Source organism: Ahaetulla prasina, chromosome 10 (genome assembly GCF_028640845.1).
Source record: "Ahaetulla prasina isolate Xishuangbanna chromosome 10, ASM2864084v1, whole genome shotgun sequence".
NCBI classification, from domain to species: domain Eukaryota; kingdom Metazoa; phylum Chordata; class Lepidosauria; order Squamata; family Colubridae; genus Ahaetulla; species Ahaetulla prasina.
Window position 1 is genome coordinate 31,519,755 of NC_080548.1, and position 21,039 is coordinate 31,540,793.

Below are 21,039 nucleotides of genomic sequence, written 5' to 3' on the forward strand. Positions count from 1 at the left end.
TTCATACCTATCGGTGATTGCGTTCTGATGGTCTGGCCGGCTGGAAGTCAACCGGTGTGTGGGTGAAGATTAGACTATCGATGGGTGAAGGATTGTAAGTGAAGAAAGCCTGTGGGGTCCTTGAGGAAGTGTGTGTCAAAGAGGCCTCGGGGCCTACTGAAAAAAGATGTCCCCGTTTCATTGCATTCTGTATCTTATACTTGCTTGTTCTTCCAGGATTCCAGCCAAATTGGGCTTCTGAAGGAGCTGTTGGACCTTCAAAAGGACATGGTGGTGATGCTGCTCTCTCTGCTGGAAGGTGATCAACCTGGCAACCTTCTGGAGGAATCTCTGGTCTCCATGTTGGCTTCTTAAAGGGCAGAACCTCCTGCCTGATAAGATCTTAGGCTCCGTTTCTAGCATCTCCAGCTGGACTCTGACTGGGTCTCTGGCCAAAAATCTGAAGGCTAATGCTAGATATAGCTGGTCCTTGATTTATGACCATGAATTTGTCCAACACACACCTTTCTCCTCACGACACAACCGTGTGAGGTGGGTTGGGCTGAGAGAGAATGATTGGCCCATTAAGTCAGCCAGCTGGCTTTCATGGCTAGGGTGGGACTAGAACTCCCAATCTCCTGGGGATTGGCCCAAAGTCATCCAGGAAGTCTTAAAGTCGCCAAGTTTGGAGACCTTTGTCTTAGGCAAGGGCTAAGGTAGGACTTGAACTCATGATTTCTTGCTTTCTAGCCTGATGCCTTAACTACTAGATTAAGTGACACAATTGTTTACAGAGATTCCCAATCCCTCAGGTCATGGTTGTCCCAAAAGTGCTTTTTCAAAAGGCAACTGGACTTTTTTTGCTTTTCCTAGAAGACGTTTCGCTTCTCATCCCAGAAGCTTCTTCAGTTCAGATGAGATGAGATGATGAGATGAGCTTCTTGGATGAGAAGCGAAACGTCTTCAAGGAAAAACAAACTCTAGTTGCCTTTCGACACAGCACTTTTGGGACAGTTATGACGTTGTGTAATCGTGTCGTCTACCAAAGATACAAAGCCATCTGGATACGACTTGCATAGCCTATCTCTTGAGGGAGGAACAGAATATCCCTGCCAGCATAACTTTCTTGTCTGTCTTCCGCGTTGTCAAAATATAATTTGTATCCTTGGTGTATCTACTCAGGAAATGTGGTGCACGGCACCATCGCTCGGCAGATGGTGGACATGTTGGTGGAGTCCTCCAGCAACGTGGAGATGATCCTCAAATTCTTTGACATGTTCTTGAAACTGAAGGACATTGTGGCATCTGATGCCTTCCGCGATTACATCACGGATCCACGCGGCCTCATCTCCAAGAAGGATTTCCAGAAGGCCATGGACAGCCAGAAGCAGTACACGCCATCGGAGATCCAGTTCCTTCTCTCCTGCTCAGAGGCTGATGAGAATGAGATGATAGACTACGAAGAGTTTGCCAGCCGTTTCCAGGAGCCTGCCAAAGACATTGGCTTCAACATTGCCGTGCTGTTGACTAACCTCTCGGAGCACATGCCTCACGACGCCCGCTTGAAGACTTTCTTGGAACTGGCCGAATGCATCCTCAATTACTTTAATCCCTACCTGGGCCGCATTGAGATTATGGGTGCCAGCAAACGCATTGAACGCATCTACTTTGAGATCAGCGAGACCAACAAGACCCAGTGGGAGATGCCCCAGGTCAAGGAATCCAAGAGACAGTTCATCTTCGATGTGGTCAACGAAGGGGGCGAATCGGAGAAGATGGAGCTCTTCATCAACTTCTGTGAGGACACGATCTTTGAGATGCAGATCGCCTCCCAGATTTCAGAGGAGGAAGGAGAGGCGCAGGAAGAGGAGGAGGAAGAAGCAGAAAGCAGCGAAAGTGGGGAAACGGAGAACGCGTCGGCGCCTTCGGAGGCATCCTCGGTCTTCGGAGAGTTCCTGGAGAGCATCCTGAATTTCTTCCGCATGTTCACCTATCGCAACATCCGCCGTCAGTTCCGCAAAGTCAAGAAGATGACGGTCAAAGAGATGGCCGTGGCAGTGGCCACCTTCCTTTACACCATCTTAATGGGCATCCTCGTCTTCTTCTATAGTGTCCTCAAGGGCTTCTTCCTGGTCATCTGGAACACCCTCTTTGGTGGTGGCTTGGTGGAAGAGGCCAAGAAGCTCACCATGACCGAATTGTTGGCCAGCATGCCCGATCCAACTCAGGATGAGGTTCATGGAGACGTGGCTCCTTCTGATGAAGATGAGCAGGTGATGGACGAAGGAGAAGAGATCAATATTGTGGAGCCCGGCAAGGAGGAAGTATCTGCTGAAGGTGGAGAAGGTTTTGGAATGGATCCAAAGAAAGAGCATTTCCGTTCAATGGCCCCTGATGCACCTGGCGGGCTTGGAGATATGGGGGACACCACCCCAGTGGAACCTCCCACACCTGAAGGGACACCCATCCTCAAGAGGAAGTTGGTATGATTGGGGCTTGAGGGGGTGGGAGTTGCTGGGAAGGTCCAATGTGGACAAAGGGGAAAAGGAAAGGTGGAGAGAAACCACATTTAGGGAACGTGAGCCTAAGAGAAACCCATAACCTCATCCCAAAACCCAGTTCTGGAGGAAAGCAAAGGGGGCTGGATCAGTGGGGAAATCTAAATTTTTTACTACCGGTTCTGTGGACATGGCTTGGTGGGCGTGTCAAGGGAAGGATACTGCAAAATCTCCATTCCCTCCCAACTCTGGGGGAAGGATACTGCAAAAACCCCATTCCCTCCCCACTCTGGGGGAAGGATACTGCAAAATCTCCATTCCCACCCAACTTCAGGGGAAGGATATTGCAAACTCTCCATTCCCACCCCACTTTTGGGGTAAAGATATTGCAAAATCCCCATTCCCACCCCACCCTGAGACCAGCCAGAGGTGGTGTTTGCCGATTCTCCGAACTACTCAAAATTTCCACTACCGGTTCTCCAGAACCTGTCAGAACCTGCTAAATTTCACCCTTGGGCTGGATATGTGCTCAGCTCTAAGAGGCAAGGGAAAGCCACTCAGACCCTCATATCACAAAAGTAGGGCTGGAGTTTGTCCTTTCAGGCTCCATGGATATTGAGGAAAAACAGAATAAGAAGAGTTGGAGGGGACCTTGAAGGTCTTCTAGTCCAACCCCCTTGCTCAAGCAAGAGATCCTACCTACCATTTCAGACAAATGGTCGTCCAATCTCTTCTTTAAAATCTCCAGTGATGGAGTACCCAAAACCTCTGATGGCAAGCTGTTCCACCAGTTAATTGTTGCCACTGTCAGGAAATTTCTCCTTAGTTCCAGGTTGTTTCTCTCCTTGATTAGTTTCCATCCATTGCTGCTTCTTCTGCCTTCAGAGGCTTTGGAGAATAGCTTGACCCCCTGTGGCAGCCCCTGAAAATACTGGAACACTGCCATCCTAATTTCATTAAATTAATAGGGACGCGGTGGCTCAGGGGCGAGGACGTTGAGCTTGTTGATCGAAAGGTCGGCAGCTCAGCGGTTCAAATCCCTAGTGCTGCTGTGTAACGGGGTGAGCTCTCGTTACTTGTCCCAGCTTCTGCCAACCTAGCAGTTTCGAAAGCACGTAAAAATGCAAGTAGAAAAAATAGGGACCATCTTTGGTGGGAAGGGAACAGCGTTCCGTGTGCCTTTGGCGTTGAGTCATGCCGGCCAATGACCACGGAGACATCTTTGGACAGCGCTGGCTCTTCGGCTTTGAAACAGAGATGAGCACCGCCCCTTAGAGTCGGCAACGACTAGCACGTATTTAATTTAATTCATTAAATTAGACATACCCAATTCCTGTAAGTCTTCTTCATATATTTTGAGCCTCTGATCCCCTAATCATCCACAGTTTACTTCTTCAAGGTAGAGAATACCATTCTAGTGAGGTCCTTGTAATATGTTCCTTTCTGAATCATGCCCCTCCCATGTGTTTCTTCTCTTGGATCCAATTCATTGACGTTCATTGATGTTCTTGTGCTTCTCTAGGTGGACCTCCAAGGACTGGCAGGGGAGGAGGAGGAGCCACATCCAGAGCTGGAGAAGATTGAGGAACCCCCAGCAGAACCAGAGAAAGCTGAGTTGAGTGGATTCATAAGAACCCCCTAAAACCATCTGCGGTTGCCGAGTTCACCAGAACCCCCTAAAAAATAATAATAATAAGGCAGAAGTTTTCATTGTCTAAGGCAGGGCTCTCCAAACTTGGCAGCTTTAAGACTTGTGGACTTCAACTCCCAGAATTCCACAGCCAGCTATGAGACTTTTAAGACTGGTGGACTTCAACTCCCAGAATTCCTGAGTCAGCTATGCGACTTTAAGACTGGTGGACTTCAACTCCCAGAATTCCTCAGCCAGTCTTAAAGTCGCCAACTTTGGAGACCGCTGCTTAAAAGCATCCCACTTTTGACTATTGGTAATCCTCGACTTACAGCCATTCATTTAGCAACAATTCGAAGTTAATACAACAACACTAGGGGGAAAAAATGATCGATGACCATTTCTCACATTTACAACTGTTGCAGCATCTCTGTGTTTGCATGATCAAAATTCGGCTGTTTGCCCACCGGCTCGTATTTATGACATTTGCAGTGTCCCGGGTGTGTGTGTGTGTGTGTGTGTCATGTGATCCCCTTTTTGTGAACCTCCAACAAGCAAAGTCCGCAGGGAAGCCAGATTCACTTAACTTCACACCTGCAATGATTTCGCTTAACAGTTGTGTCGAGAAAGGTCGCAACGTGGGGCGAAACTCACTGTAACAACCGTCTTGCTTAACAGCAGAAAGTTGTGGTCGTAGGACTACTTGCTGGGATGGAGCCTGGGAGATTAGCAGAATTAGCATCTTTAAGCGCGAGCTTAAAACTTTCTTCTTTCACCAAGCAGGGCTGGCCTAATGATAAATTTTAATCGAGGGTTTTTAGTGGGGTTTTTAAGGGGTTTGCTCTATTTTTATAATTTTACACACTTATTTTAAACATTCAGCTTATTGAATTAGATTTTTAATTGAATATTGTATTTTAATTTTTTGGTATTTGTGTTTTATTTATGCTGTACACCGCCCTGAGTCCTCGGAGAAGGGCGGTATAAGAATGTGAAAAATAAATAAAAATAAATAAATTAACAATGCCCAAAGCAATGGAACAATAAAACCAGCTGAATAAAACAGCGCAGTCAAGAAAATCTTTGTCAGAACTGCCTCCACTTAAACATCTACAGTTGCGGCCAAAATTGTGGGAACCTTTTGGGAAAAGTCTATTTTTGAGGTTTGATGGCTAATGACACCACTTTCTTTGGTGGGGAGTTTCAAGATAATCCTATTCCACTGCTGGAATGGCCTGGGAACAGCCCAGACCTTCACACAATTGAAAATCTAGAGAGCTGACTAAAGAAACTGGTTAGTCAGAAGTAACCCAGCAATAAAACCCAGTTAATAGAAGCCATCCTTCAATCTCGGTTTCACATCAGGGGTGAAATCCTGCAGGTTCTGACAGGTTCTGGAGAACCAGTAGTGGAAATTTTGAGCAGTTCGGAGAACTGGTAGTGGAAATTTTGAGTAGTTCGGTAAACCAGCAAATGCCACCTCTGGCTGGCCCCAGAGTGTGGTGGGAATGGAGATTTTTCAATATCCTTCCCCCAGGAGTGGGGTGGGAATGGGGATTTTGCAGTATCCTTCCCCTGCCACGCCCACAAAGCCATGCCCACAGAACCAGTAATAAAAACTTTTTTGATTTCATCACTGTTTCACATGATAACAGCTGCAGAATTAAAAGACTTGGTTCACTCCATGGGAAGATTTTGTAAGGCTGTAATTCATGCTAAAGGTTACCCAACTAAGGATTAACGTGGGGATCATTTTTACACATCTCATTTTTTCAACGGTGATCATTTTTGTATACCTCATTTTCTCTACGTGTTCCACTTTTCTTCTTTATATTGTCACTGCTATTCTAATAGCAAATCCTTCATAAAAGTTATTGCATTACATTCTTGATTAAATTATCATTCCATTGATATATAATTTTATGGTACTACTCAAAAAAAAAAAAGTGGCGTTATTAGCTAGTTTTAGAAAATCCACTTTTCCCAAAAGGTTTCCACAATTTTGGCCGCTACTGTAAATAGAAACGATCATTGGCTCCATTTGTGGAGAAAGGCAGTTGACAATCTTGGTTTTCTGAAGCCAAAATCCTGGAGAGGATAGAAAAGGGATTGCTTTGATAGCATGGCGATGCCATAAGTACTCTCGGGATTGGGCACAGGGTCCTGGAAGGGTTGTGTGATAATCTGCAACATGGTTTCTGTACCCTCCCCACCACCTGCAGTGCGGAAAATGGGGAGAAGGCTGCGAAGGAAGAAGAGGAGAAGAAAGAGGAGGAGAAAGAACCCAAGGAGGAAGAGCCGCCATCACCGCCACCAGCCCAGGAGGAGAAGAAGAAGAAGGTGGCCCAGCGATCAGAGAAGAAAGAAGAGGAACAGGGAGGCTCAGAATTTTGGAACGAGTTGGAGATCCAGAGGGTCAAATTCCTGGTAAGGGGATCTTTCTTGGGTTGACAGTCATGTTTGCTGTAGAACAATGTTTCTCGACCTTGGCACGTTTTAAGATGGATGGACTTAGCTGGGGAATTCTGGGAGTTTAAGTCCACCCATCTTCAATTCGCCAAGGCCGAGAAGCACTACTCCAGAAGATAAGGAACCTTAAGTCCTCTTGATTTTGAGCAGGAACATCTCAATGACCGTCCTGGGGTACCTGGCAGCGGTGGGTTTCACATATTCTTACCACTAGTTCGCCACACCTTCCACACATGCACCTGGCCTCAATAGAATAGAATAGAATAGAATAGAATAGAATAGAATAGAATAGAATAGAATAGAATAGAATAGAATAGAATAGAATAGAATAGAATTTTTTATTGCCCAAGTGTGATTGGACACACAAGGAATTTGTCTTTGGTGCATACGCTCTCGGTGTACATAAAAGAAAAGATACGTTCATCAAGAATCCTAAGATACAACACTTAATGATTGTCATAGGTTACAAATATGCAATCAGGAAACAATCAGGAATAGTATAGAATAGAATAGAATAGAATAGAATAGAATAGAATAGAATAGAATAGAATAGAATAGAATAGAATAGAATAGAATAGAATAGAATTTTTTATTGGCCAAGTGACACACAAGGAATTTGTCTTTGGTGCATATGCTCTCAGTGTACATAAAAGAAAAGATACGTTCATCAAGAATCCTAAGATACAACACTTAATGATTATCATAGGTTACAAATAAGCAATCAGGAAACAATCAGGAATAGAATAGAATAGAATAGAATAGAATAGAATAGAATAGAATAGAATAGAATAGAATAGAATAGAATAGAATAGAATAGAATAGAATAGAATAGAACAGAACAGAACAGAACAGAATAGAATAGAACAGAATAGAATTTTTTATTGGCCAAGTGTGATTGGACACACAAGGAATTTGTCTTGGTGCATATGCCCTCAGTATACATAAAAGAAAAGATACGTTCATCAAAAATCCTAAGATACAACACTTAATGATTGTCATAGGTTACAAATAAGCAATCAGGAAACAATCAGGAATAGAATAGAATAGAATAGAATAGAATAGAATAGAATAGAATAGAATAGAATAGAATAGAATAGAATAGAATAGAATAGAATAGAATAGAATAGAATAGAATTTTTTATTGGCCAAGTGTGATTGGACACACAAGGAATTTGTCTTGGTGCATACGCTCTCGGAATACATAAAAGATACCTTCATCAAGGTACAACACTTTCAACACTTAATGATAGTCATAGGGAACAAATAAGCAATCAGGAAACAATATCAATATAAATCGTAAGGATACAAGCCACAAAGTTACAGTCATACAATCGTAAGTAGAAGGAGATGGGTGAAGGGAACGATGAGAAGATGAACAGTAGTGCAGATTTAATAATAGTTCAAAAGTGTTGAGGGAATTATCGCCTTACACTTACCTTTATCTTCTCATCCTTTCAGAATTACCTGTCCAGGAATTTCTACAACCTGCGCTTCCTTGCCCTCTTCCTGGCCTTTGCCATCAACTTCATCTTGCTTTTCTATAAGGTACAAGGTTTGCGGATTGTCAGGAGTTGTTGTCACTTGGGAGTAGAGACGCAGGAACCCTGTTACTGGGGCTTCCCGAGTAGTTTGGGAAGAAGGTGAGATGGTCCAGAGTAAGCCAAGAGTTTGATCCGTGTCCACCCATGGCAGCTTCCAAGACTTGTGGAAGATCTGAGGACTTCAACTGCTCAGCATAGCTGGCTGAGGAATTCTGGAAGTTGAGGTCCACAGATCTTAAAGTGGCCATGGTTGGATGTCCCTGGTCTAGTCATTTCTAGAAGAGCATTCTTGGATCCAGAAGAACTTGGAAGTGGAATCTATTAAGAAAGGCAGTGGTGGCATTCAGCCAGTTCGCGGCTATTCGGGAGAACCGGTTGTTAATTTTCTAAGCAGTTGTCAGAAGAAATCTTATTATTTTTTCCCCCACTTTACAGGGCTAATCCTGTAAGGAAGGCAGGAAGGAAACATTCTGGTGTTGTTTCTAGCCTAATCTTTATTGCCCTGCTTATAGAAACCGCCTCTCTGGTTTAACCCTTATTACATTATAACAGCTAAGGTGAAGCGCCCATCGACATGAGTGAGGTTGAATTGGCCATGCCCACACGGTCACATGACCACCGAGCCACGCTTACCCAGCTGGTCATTAGGGCAGAGAACCGGTTGTTAAATTATTTGAATCCTACCACTGAAGACAGGGGTGTCAAACTGGATTTCTTCAAGGGCCGGATCAGCATTGTAGTTCTCCTCCGCGGGCCAGCATTTGTGGGGGAGATGGGACAGACGCCTTCTGCAGCACCCTGCCGGCCAAAGCGGGGCATGGAGGGGCCACATGAGGCCCCCCCCACTGTCATGTCCCACTCCCCCTCCGACGGCCGGGTCTGGGAAGTCTGTATCCAGCGTGGCCACGAAGCCTCTGCAGCTTTGCCAAATTCCTGTCAGAGTTCTCAGGGCAGGCAGGAATCCAAGGTGTGACTTCAGCAACCAGATGAGACTTTGCCTGACTCAAGAAATGCCAAAAAGCAGATCCTTTATATAGGCCATGGGGTGTGGCTCCATGACTCAGCACTTATCCAGGCCTGCCCCTCCCTTCCTTTTGCTGATGTCGCCTCTCCATTCTCCGGAAGCGGGGATCTGTCCACGTTTTGTCCTCCTGCTCAGCTGCCGGCAATTCTAGTTCGTGGCTGGCTTCTTGCTCACACGCTGTAGGAGAGAGGTTTGTTTGCTCATTCTGTCCGGGCATGGTGCCAGGGCTGGGGGCTGGAGGCATGGCAGGCCGTTCTTCTTCACTATCAGTCTCTGGCTCAGATAGCAGGAGATGGGAGGGGCCCGGCTGAGGAGAGGAGGGCGGGTGAAGCACAACACCCACACACCCTGTTTTTAGCCTGTATGGCCTCCTGCAACACCCTGTTGGCCAAAATGGAGGATCTGGCATTGCACAACCAGTCCTTTGCTGTTTCCAGGCTGGTCCCATGGGCCAGATTTAAGCATCCCATAGGCCAGATCCTGCCCACAGGTCTTGCGTTTGACACCCCTGTATTAAGAGGTTGGGGTAGAGAAAGGAATAGACACCAGCCTGGGATATAAGTGGTCACAATACCCTAAAGCAGAAGACTAAAGTTAGAGAAGAACCAGGATTGTAGGCCTGGACCTTAGGTTTTTATCCTTTAGGCCCTCATTATTGTTTCATCTATCTTGAGTCTCTTCGTCCTGTCACGATTTCCATTTTCTAGGTATCGGACACGCCACCCGGTGAGGAAGAGTTTGAGGGCTCTGGCCTTGAAGGCGATCTGGACGCAGGGTCTGCGGCAGGCTCCGGCTTCGGTGGAGATGACAACGGGGGCAACGGGGACGGCAATGGGGACGAGGACGAGGAAGACAGCGTGGTCTACTTCTTCCTAGAGGAGAGCACGGGCTACATGCAGCCAGCCTTACAATTCCTGTCCATCATTCACACCCTGGTGGCGTTCCTCTGCATCATCGGCTACAACTGCCTCAAGGTGCCGTTGGTCATCTTCAAGCGCGAGAAGGAGCTGGCCCGTACGCTGGAGTTTAGCGGGCTGTATATCACGGAGCAGCCGGAGGACGACGACATCAAAGGCCAGTGGGATCGTCTGGTGCTCAATGCTCCGTGAGTGAAGGAAGGGGGGATGGGTTGTGGAGGGCCTCAGTGTTGTGACCCAGGCCCAAGTAGGTAGTAGGAAACTCAGTCAGTGTGAAAACAAACTTTATTCGAACAGCTGAGAATTACTTCACTCCTAGCATAGTTTAACTAAATTAAAGCAAATTCTTCCCAACACAAATTCCTCAGTCCTATCGCAAACCTTGGTCCAATTAGGCAAACTGCCAAAGGCCTTTCTGGGCAAAAGTTCAGAAGACACCGATACAAAAATAAATGCAAAAAGATGATGAACATTGTTTTCCGGCAAAGAGCCCAAACGCCATTGCTGGTCTTTTAAGCCTTATGGGAGGGGCCAGTCATCTCTTGGCCCTACTCCAGAGTTGTCCTCTCTGCTTGAGCTGCTCTTGCCTCCTGGCAGCTCTTCTCATGCTTGCATTAGGAACAGGCTCCTCCTGTTCCTCTGCCTCACTACTGTCAGCCTCTGGAGGCTCTGGAGTCCGCACCTCACTCCCCGATGGCCCTGGCCCCACCTCTGCCTCCAACACAGAGCCCCCATCCGGGCCTTCCCCAGCCTCCAGGACTGGCCCACGCTCTTCCTCAGCCTCATTGTTGTCCAACTCCGTTGCCAGCTCCGCAGGCTGCTTTTGGACCACAACACTCAGAACTGTCCCTACCTCTCCAAACCATGGCAGCCCCAGTCAGTTCTGAACCCATGATGTAATCGAGCTAAAATTGCAAGTGATGGAAATATGTTAATAGGTTAAAATCTGTTAAAGCTCCGGTGAAGCAGATTTATTGCTCATACTATACACAAGAATCTAGACAACTAACGGTCAGCACTAAATTGGCACTAGCTAAGAGTTAATGGAAACCGAGAGGGGTTGGGCAGAGCATTTATGGGAACGCAACGACTCCAAGCTAATTGCTCTCTTGACTCTGCCTCCATGCTCTGTCCTTCTCCTACTAAGAGTTCTTTATTGGCCGATTTGAACTGTTCTTAGTTGTGTATGGCCGGATGGTGTGCTGTTTCTGGGTCCAGGGCCAAGGGTGGGCATCTATGGCTCTGTTGTGTCTGTGCCCCCCGAGCCAGGCCTCCTGCCAGAAAGTGACTTGGAAAGTGAGGGGGAAGGGCCATCAGGACTTACCTCGGGAGCACCAGCTTCCCTGGCTCAGCTCCAGGAGCCAGAGGCAGGCCAGGTGGAAGAGATAATGAGGCCTCCGTCCCCTGACTCTTTCCCCCACCAGGCCACACCTTCAGATCCAGCTGATGGCAATCAGGTTTGGTTGGACCCTAGGTTTTGTAGGCAGGAGAGGTGGGAACAACAGAAGCAGGGGTGGGGCAGGCCTAGGAAGTGCTGAGTCATGGAGCCACACCCCACAGGATATAAAGGCAGCAAGAGCTGCTGTGCCTCTTCGTAGCACGCAAATCAACTGATTAACTAAGAGCTGAAGTTTGTTCCTGGGTGACTCATCGGCGTCGAGGGAGATAACAGAGACACTTGGCAGACGCTCGCTATTTTTGCTGCCAGAGCTGATAGTGCCGGCTAATTAAGCCATCGCTCGGACGGAGGCGAGGGGGGACAGAACAGGCCCCTTTAGAATCTATGGACTTCAACTCCCAGAATTCCTGAGCCAGTCTGGCTTTCGTGGCTAAGGCGGGACCTGAACTCGTGGCAAAATAAGTTTGCAAAAGGAGGGAGAGGCTAGAGTGGACTTTGCAGGGGGATTAAACGGAACAGAAGGTCTTTGTGGATGTGGGACGAGGGGATTATATTCCTGACGGCTTTTTAAAAATTGCTTCCCATTTTTTTCTGTCCCTGCCAGGTCGTTTCCGAGCAATTACTGGGATAAGTTCATCAAAAGAAAGGTAAGATTGCCTGCAGGCCCTTGGGTGGAGGTGGAATTCAATTTTTTTTACTACTGGTTCGGTGGGCGTGGCATGGTGGGCGTGGCAGGGGAAGGATACTGCAAAATCCCCATTCCCACCCCACTCTGGGGCCAGCCAGAGGTGGTATTTGCCGGTTCTCCGAACTACTCAAAATTTCCCCTGCCAGTTCTCCAGAACCTGTCAGAAACTGCTGGATTTCATCCCTAGTCTAGGGTCTTCCAGAGGAGGTAGGGTGGGTAGAGATAATCTGATTGGTGCCAAGAGGGTAAAAGAATTTATCTCTAGAGGTAGTCCTCAATTTACGGCTATTTTTTTAATGATCAAAGTTATGATGATGCTGAAAAAGTGTCTCATGACCAGTCCTCGCACTTATGTCCATTGCAGTATCCCTGCGGTCACATGATCGAAATTTGGGTGCTTGACAACTGGCGTGTATTTATGATGGTCGTAGGGTCCCAGGGTCACGTGATCACCATTTTTGATCTTCCCAGAGGCTTCCGGCAGGCAAAGATAACTGGGGAAGCCAGATTCACTTAATGACCCTGTGATTTGTTTAACGACCAGAGTACATGAAGGTCATACGCTTGGGAATGGCTCCGTTGATGACCCCTTCGCTTTGCTAGGACGGTTCCGATCCCAGTTATTTATTTATTTTATTTATTTATTTATTGATCAAATTTATATACCGCCCTATCTCCCGAAGGACTCAGGGCGGTGTACAGGCATTTAAAAACATATAAATACAATATAAAAACAATTAAAAAACTTATTCTAAAAAGCCCGTTAATTTAGAATTAAAAATATAGAATAAAACCCAATTTAAAACCAGTAATTTAAAACCAGTAAATTATGGACCAGTTATGGTCCTGAGTTGAGGACTAGCTACATGGCCGCCATTTTAAAACATGCGTAATTGTTGCTTCCCTTCTTCTCCAGGTTCTAGACAAATATGGCGATATCTACGGGCGAGAAAGGATCGCAGAACTTTTGGGCATCGATTTGGCCAGCCTGGATATCTCAGCCCAAAACGAAAAGAAATCGGAGCCGGATACGTCGTTCTTGACTTGGTGAGAAAGACGACAAAGGGAGCATTTTAAGTTGTAATTCAGGGTATTAATATTTCCTCAGTATTTATAACACCTTTTCTCACATGACTGTAGTGTACAGGTAGTCCTTGACTTATGACCACAATTGAACCCCAGATTCCTGTTGGTAAATAAGATATTTGCTAAGTGAGTTGTGCCCATTTTACAACCTTTCTTGGCACAATTGTTAAGGGAATCGCTGCAGTTGGTAAGTTAATAACCGCTTAGAGTGGGCTGTAAAGCACTATGAAGCAGTATACCCTGTTTCCCCGAAAATAAGACTCAAGACCCAGATAGTTGGGGGGCAATAAAAGTTGACTTTGTATATAATATACAAATGGATGAAGACTATTGCTTAACACAGTGTAAGCCGCCCTGAGTCTTCGGAGAAGGTCGGGATATAAATTCAAATTAAAAAACAAAACAAAACCGGAAAATAAGTCCTAGCATGATTTTTCAGGATGCTCGTAATACAAGCCCTACCCCCAAAATAAACCCCAGTTAAGATTGTCAGGCAGATGGATGCATTTAGTACCTTATTTCTCCCAAAAATAAGACCTAACCAGAAAATAAACCCTAATGCATCTTTTGGAGCAAAAATTAATATAAGACCCGGTCTTATTTTCGGGGAAATACGGTAGAAGTCTAAGTGCTATTTCTCTCTCTTTCTCTCTCAGGGTTAGTTCCATTGACATTAAGTACAAGATTTGGAAACTTGGCGTCATCTTCACGGATAACGTAAGTAAAAAAATGTAGCCCCAGGACAGAGAAATTCACTCTTAAAATAGGTACAGTAGTGGCCAAAATTGTGGAAACCTTTTGGGAAAAGTGTGTTTTCTAAAACTAGCTAATAACACCACTTTTTTGGGAGGGGGAGTTTCAAGATAATCGTATTCCACTGCTGGAATGGCCTGGGAATAGCCCAGACCTTCACCCAATGGAAAATCGATGGAGCCGACTAAAGAAACTGGTTAGTCAGAACAAGCAACCCAGCAATAAAACCCAGTTAATAGAAGCCATCCTTCAATCTTGGTTTCACATGATAACAGCTGCAGAACTCAAAGACTTGGTTCATTCCATGGGAAGACGTAATTCATGTTAAAGGTTACCCGACGAAGGATTTAACTGACATGGTGATAATTTTTGCATATCTCGTTTTTTCTACGTGTTTCGTTTTTCTTCTTTATACCGTCACTGCTATTCTAATAGCAAATCCTTCATACAAGTTATTGCCTTACATTCCTGATTAAATTATCTTTCCATGGATCTATAATTTTATGGTACTATTCCCCCAAAAAAGTGGCGTTATTATCTAGTTTTAGAAAATACTCTTTTCCCAAAAGGTTCCCACAATTTTGACCACTCCTGAATACTGACACTCCTTTCATCCTGGAGAAATTCTGTCCCCATAGTTCCTAGGGGTCAGCACCAATTCAATGACACATCAGCAGATATCGTGGAACATATAACTAGTCTTAGACTTACGGCCAAAATCGAGCCCAAAATTTCTGTGGCTAAGCGAGACAGTTAAGTGAGTTTTGCCCCATTTTACGACCTGTCTTGCCATCGTGGTTACACTGGCTAAGCTAGTAACCCGGTTGTCCTGTGACTCTATCTTTCCCATTGACATTGCGGGTCAGAAGATCACAAAAGGAGATCACATGACCCCAGGACAACGCAACTATCATAAATATCCTATATTTATATTTAGAATAAATATTCAGTTTCCAAGCATCTGAATTTTGATCACGTGACCATGGGGGATGCTGCAATGGTGGCATTTGTGAACAATGAACATAAGTCACTTTTTTCAAGGCTGTTATAACTTGGAACAGTCACTAAACGAACTGTCGTAAGTTGAGAACAACCTGTAGTCTGGGAGGGGCTTTTCCCCAGAGGGCAAAGAGGCAGCAGAGTCTGGCATGCCTGGGAGGGAGGAAGAGGGCTCCCTCCTTAGCAGTTCACAGAGTACATCTCAAGTTTTGCAGACAGTCGCTTTAGTCTGGCAAGATTCTGTCTGTAAGCGAAGAAACTAAGGAAACTAAGAAGCAACTTCGCTTTTGGTTCTTGGGTCTTGACTTCATTGTTGTTAGACTAAAGTTTAACGCCAGAAGATATTACTGATACCTTCCTCTTCCTACTATCAAGACCTCAAGGACCTTGTTCATTTGCTCTCCATCCAGTTGTTCTTCTTTCTCTCCCTCCCACTTCAGTCCTTTCTGTATCTCTTCTGGTACATGGTGATGTCCGTGCTTGGCCATTACAACAACTTCTTCTTCGCTTGCCATCTCCTGGATATTGCCATGGGCGTCAAGACCTTACGGACCATCCTGTCTTCTGTCACCCACAATGGCAAACAGGTCAGTTGGGATGAGGGAGAGGAATCCTCTGCTCTATAGCACCAAGAGAAAGCTGTTCTTTCCTGCTACTCAACTGACCATCCCCTGCACCTGTGTCCTCTTTCCCCAGCTGATGATGACTGTGGGGTTGCTGGCAGTAGTTGTCTACCTTTACACCGTGGTGGCCTTCAACTTTTTCCGCAAGTTCTACAACAAGAGCGAGGACGAGGACGAACCGGACATGAAATGTGATGATATGATGACGGTGAGAGACAATGAAACTTCCTAGACTTGATGTTCTCCTGGACACCTGAAGGCTCCGGGGTTGGGAAGGCTGAGTTGTGCTCTGAGTCTGGATGCTTTCTACTCTCCTCCCAACAGTGTTACCTCTTCCACATGTATGTTGGAGTGAGAGCCGGTGGCGGCATCGGGGATGAGATTGAAGATCCAGCAGGAGATGAATATGAGCTGTACCGCGTGATCTTTGATATCACCTTCTTTTTCTTTGTCATTGTCATCTTGTTGGCTATCATCCAAGGTGAGATGGGTGGGCCTGCACCCCTTCATGAGTCTCTGCTGTACCACTGTGTCTCTTGTCTACTTCCATAATTGTAACCTGTTGTGGCCTGTCGACCGCCGGCCCCTCCAGCAGCCAACTCAGAGTCAGGGTCAACATCAGGGCAACCTGAGAGCTCCGAGGGGGAAGAGGGAATGGAGCTGGCAGAGAGAGAGAGAGAGGGGCAGAGCCTGGCCTGTCCATCAGCCCTCAGATGGAGAGTCAACAGCCCCCAGGTCTGGAGGTGGCTGATGAGGAAGAGGACGAATAGCCAGGTCCAGTGCCTGATGCGTGGATGAATAGAAGGCAGAGGAGAGGAGAGCAGTGGAAATCTATGGACCGGTCCTTGGGAATGAAGAGCCACCGCTGCTAGTGAAGCCCCACCTGAGCTCTGGAGATAAAAGGCAGGGGGCAGAGATGAATAGGTATGGCAGACAACTATTCAACTTCCGGCTGGAAGGGCTTGTTAGCCTGCGAGATAAACTTTTTGCTGGGGCTGCTGACATTCCTAATAAAGGAATCTTTTGAATTCATGTCAGAGGGTTTGTCGTGTTTGGGGAGCTGGGTCAGAACACCAGTATTTGTGGGAACAGCCTCCTGACGCCAAAGATGAGCTGTTGGTTATGTTTTATCTTTGAAACAAGGATGTCTTTGAGCATCTTCAGGATATCTCTTCCAGTGACGGAACATGACTCATCATCCTGTCTTTTGTGGAGGGTAGCGGTTTTTGGGAAATGTTCCTCGGCTTGGCTTTGTTTAATCTCAAATTTTTCTTTTCTCTTTGACTTCTGGACTCCTTTCTCCATTTCCCCAGGTTTGATTATTGATGCCTTTGGGGAGTTGAGAGACCAGCAGGAGCAAGTGAAGGAGGACATGGAGGTACGCTGAATCACCTCTCGGTCGTTTTTAGCAGAATAACAGAATAAGAGAGTTGGAAGGGACCTCGGAGGTCTTCTGCTCCAACCCAGTGGTGGGATTCAGCCAGTTCGGGCCTAACAGATGTTCGGGAAGGCCGGAAACGGGCCTGTTTCCAGCCTCCAGAGGGCCTCCAGAGCCTGGGGAGGCCGTTTTTGCCCTCCCGGAGGCTCGAGGAAAGCCTCCAGGGCCTGGGGAGGGAAAAAACGCCCCCCTATCCCCACTGTGGTGCAGGAGGCCAACTAGGCCACGTCCACCATGGCCACGCCCATCCAGCAATCAGGCAGAGAACCCCTTGCTAAAATTTTTGAAGCCCATTCCTGGTATTAACAATCGCATCCGATTTTATGACTGCTTGGCCCTTTTCTTCACTCTCCAGACCAAATGTTTCATCTGCGGGCTTGGCAGTGACTATTTTGACACGACGCCCCACGGCTTTGAGACCCACACGTTAGAGGAGCACAACCTGGCAAATTACATGTAAGCAAAGGTCACGGGAGCAGGGGGAGGAAAAGGTGACAGCCAGGGTTTTCCTGGTCTTTATTCTGTAGCTCTGATGATTTCCGAAAGCAGAAAACCATTCATTCGAAGACTCTTGAGAAGTAGATTCTTACGGCCCAAAGTCAGCCTTTAGAAGTAGTCCAGACCGGGAAAACCAATGTTATTAACGCTAATACGACTTTTATTATAAGGTTATGTAGCCAAATTTTGCAAGTCAGGTCTGAGACACTTTCTCAAATTACATGTCTGCTTTGGACTCAGATTTCTCTTATCTGACCCTTGTCTCGTTTGCTGGGTTTTCTTCCTCTGCTGCACAGGTTATTCTCACAGTCCATTGGAGAGAGTTGCAAGTTAAATTGCAGGAAGGGTAATAAGAGGAGAGACTTCTTCTTCCCTGTCCCTTTTAATTTATCCGCTTCCCAAGAGGCAGTATTTCCCGTCACCTCAGAGGTGTTCCTCTGGGTACAACCCACGTTTCTCTAAATCTGAAGATACACTGCAAATCTTGATTCCTTTCCTCGCAAAGGTTTCCAGATCTGTCCTTTCCATCTTTCTTTCCCCTTGTAGGTTCTTCCTGATGTATCTCATCAATAAGGATGAAACGGAGCACACTGGCCAGGTGAGAGGGGGGGCTTGAGGACTGGAAGGGAGGGAAGTTAAAACTCAATATTTTGTATTTGTTTTTCTTCTTCTCAAATTGTTTCTTTTAATAATATTTTTCCTTTTTTTCCCCTCTTTTTTTTTTCCTTTTCCTTTTCTTCACATTGTTTGAGGAACAATAACAAATAACAGTGATACTAATACTAAAGATGATATTTAGAGCTTTATAGAGCTTTTCTTGAAAGATGATGTCACAAACCGTGCATTTCATTCAATCATTCCTTCATTAAATGAGGAATTTTGAATGTTAGGACCATTGGAAATCCTTTGCTTGTTTACGAATACGTTATTCTGCATCCCTTATTGCCTTTCCCCACCATTTTTCTCTATTTATTCCGTAAATGTTTTAACACATGACATTATTACGGCTAGTCCTCTACTTACAATGACAACTGAGACAGAATTTCTGTTGCTAAGCAAGATGGTTGTTAAGGAAATCCCACTTTTTTTTTTACAACCTTGTTTGCCAAGGCTGTTATGCAAATCGCTGCAGTCGTTAAGCGAATCATGCCGTCATTAAGCAAATCCGGCTTCCCCCATTGACTTGGCTTCTGGGGAAGCCAGCTGAGAAGGTCACAAAGGCAATCACAGGATCCCATGACGCTGCAGCCATCATAAGTACATGCCAGTTTCCCAGCACCCAAATTTTGATCACATGACGCCCGGGGGGAAATGCTGTGATGGTCGTAAGTGCGAGAACCTGATCCTAAGTTACTTGTCAACTCGCAAAGCATCCCTGGCCTGCTCTCGAGTTCCCACAGGCAAGGGGGATGGGAAAACGGCGAAGCAGCACAGCAGCCAAAAACAAAAGCGCATTCCAGACATCTCTCTCTCAAGGCTGTCTCCCAGGGTTACCCACAGTGGCCGGAGGGGAATGATCTCTACAACCCGCGAATCCCAGTGATTTGCTAGCTCTAGTGAATTTTTTCCAGCGCTGTTGTAGCTGTGAAAGGTCGCTCAACAAAACAGTTGTAAGCCGAGGACTCCCTGAAGTTGATTTTTTTTTAAAAAAGGGACGCTGCTTTCCTTTATTAATGGGGCTCCTGTGTTCTCCCTTTTGCAGGAATCTTATGTCTGGAAAATGTACCAAGAGCGGTGTTGGGATTTTTTCCCGGCTGGAGACTGCTTCCGGAAACAGTATGAAGACCTGCTCGGCTAGAGCCTCCCCTGGGCTAAGCAGGGGGCAAGGCAGTTGCCCTGGGTCCACCTCCCTTGCCCCCTTCCTTCGGCCCTAGAGAAAGGGGGTTTCAGCAGCAAAGCAGAGTGGGACAGCCTGGTTGAGCGTCTTTTGTTTCAAGCTTGAGGAGAGCCGCCTCATTCCCTCCCTCCGCCCTCAAGTCATCCCCACTATGTCTTCTGCCTCTTGCTGCCAAGCCCCCACCCCTCGGTGGAAGAGGTGGGTATTTCTGTCCCCACCCCACCCCCGAGAAATGCCCCACCTGCTTGGGCTAAGCCAGCCTCCCACTCGGCCAGTAACTCTTCCCAACTCTTTCTGGTCCCTTAGTGGCAGTGGGCTCCGTGCAATAGGCTTCCTTTTCAGGTTAAAGCCCCCCCCCGAACCCCCCCTCCCAATTTCAAGTGCCTTTTATTGGCCCTCATCCCCTCTAAGAGAGGGGAGGGTCCTCCATACAGGGAAAAACTACTCTTCCGGACCCATTGGGAGAACGGAACGGGATAATTCGCCTTGGCCGACTCTCCCCGAGACAGCTCACCGCGGGACAATTTTAACAATTCAGTTTTCATTATTTAAAATGATTTTTTTTTAAAAAAAAAATAATGTTTGTCCTTCCCACTTTGTTCTGTCCTTCCTTTCGTAGCCTTTCTTTAAACGATCCTGCCCCACCGGTTCGTTTGATATTAGTGGAACTCTTGTCCCGCGGTGAGTTGTCCCAAATTGGCGATGGCGAGTTGGTACGGGGAGAAGTTGGGGCGAATGTGCTCCTGATTTCGGTCGGCCAGTGTAGCCAGGTGCCAAAGAAATGCTGAGGGTCCCCAAGAAGAAGAATGCAGCCCCCTCTGTTCCTCCTCTCCGTGACTTGAATAACTTCACTCTTACTCCTCCCTCTCTCTTATTTGTCAAGCTTATACTTAGGGTGGTGAGGGGGTCTTTTCTTGCCCCATCTGTACTTAAGAAGGCGCTAGAAATCCCACCCAGTAGAGCCAGATGTGTGTGTGTGTGCGTGTATTGGGGCTGGGGGAGGCAAGGGGCCCTCCGGAGATCCACAGCCCTTGAGCTCCTGTACAAAATAGACCCCTTTGCCGTCCCCGATTTAATGGCCGTCCCCACTGGATGTTTGACGCCAGCTCTGTTGCGGGGATGCAGGGCCCCTTCGTGGTTCGCCCGCCCCTCGAATCCAGCTTGGTTCTCTGCCAATAAAACCATAGACTGCTGCAGCCCTCCGAGTCGACATCCTCCTTCTGCAGAACCCACACATTGCAACGCTGTTTTTCTTTTTCTTTTCTTGTTTTTCTGTTGCTGTTCATGCTGTGTTTTTTTACGAGTCCGCTTTCGGCTCGCCGTGTGTTTTATTGGTGATCCGTCTGCTGCAAATAGGCACAGACGCCAGCTTGGCGTCACACATGATATCCAAGCCATCCTGGCTTGGATGAATGGAGGTACATCCCCCCCCCCCATGTGTAAGGGGTATGTGAGCAGAGAACCTTGACCGAGAAGAGATTTAACAGAATAAGAGAAGGGACCTTGGAGGTCTTCTAGTCCAAGGGTCTCCAACCTTGGCAACTTTAAGCCTGGCGGACTTCAACTCCCAGAATTCCCCAGCCAGCTTTGCTGGCTGGGGAATTCTGGGAGTTGAAGTCCGCCAGGCTTAAAGTTGCCAAGGTTGGAGATCCCTGTTCTA

General features: G+C 46.6%; 1 protein-coding gene across 1 annotated transcript in view; it reads left to right on the top strand.

Annotated features, from left to right (window-relative positions):
• RYR1 (ryanodine receptor 1) overlaps positions 1–20,575 on the top strand; it is a 170,535-nt gene extending 149,960 nt beyond the window's left edge. The window contains exons 87-102 of the mRNA XM_058196238.1: positions 217–298; positions 1,162–2,462; positions 4,000–4,091; positions 6,330–6,534; positions 8,035–8,121; positions 9,849–10,246; positions 12,062–12,104; positions 13,062–13,192; positions 13,888–13,948; positions 15,424–15,570; positions 15,680–15,814; positions 15,931–16,087; positions 16,920–16,984; positions 17,400–17,500; positions 18,089–18,140; positions 19,245–20,575. Of these exons, the coding sequence (XP_058052221.1) occupies positions 217–298; positions 1,162–2,462; positions 4,000–4,091; positions 6,330–6,534; positions 8,035–8,121; positions 9,849–10,246; positions 12,062–12,104; positions 13,062–13,192; positions 13,888–13,948; positions 15,424–15,570; positions 15,680–15,814; positions 15,931–16,087; positions 16,920–16,984; positions 17,400–17,500; positions 18,089–18,140; positions 19,245–19,340 (3,153 nt within the window). The 3' untranslated portion in view covers positions 19,341–20,575. The remainder of the gene's footprint in view (positions 1–216; positions 299–1,161; positions 2,463–3,999; positions 4,092–6,329; positions 6,535–8,034; positions 8,122–9,848; positions 10,247–12,061; positions 12,105–13,061; positions 13,193–13,887; positions 13,949–15,423; positions 15,571–15,679; positions 15,815–15,930; positions 16,088–16,919; positions 16,985–17,399; positions 17,501–18,088; positions 18,141–19,244) is intronic.
• Positions 20,576–21,039: the final 464 nt, after the last annotated feature.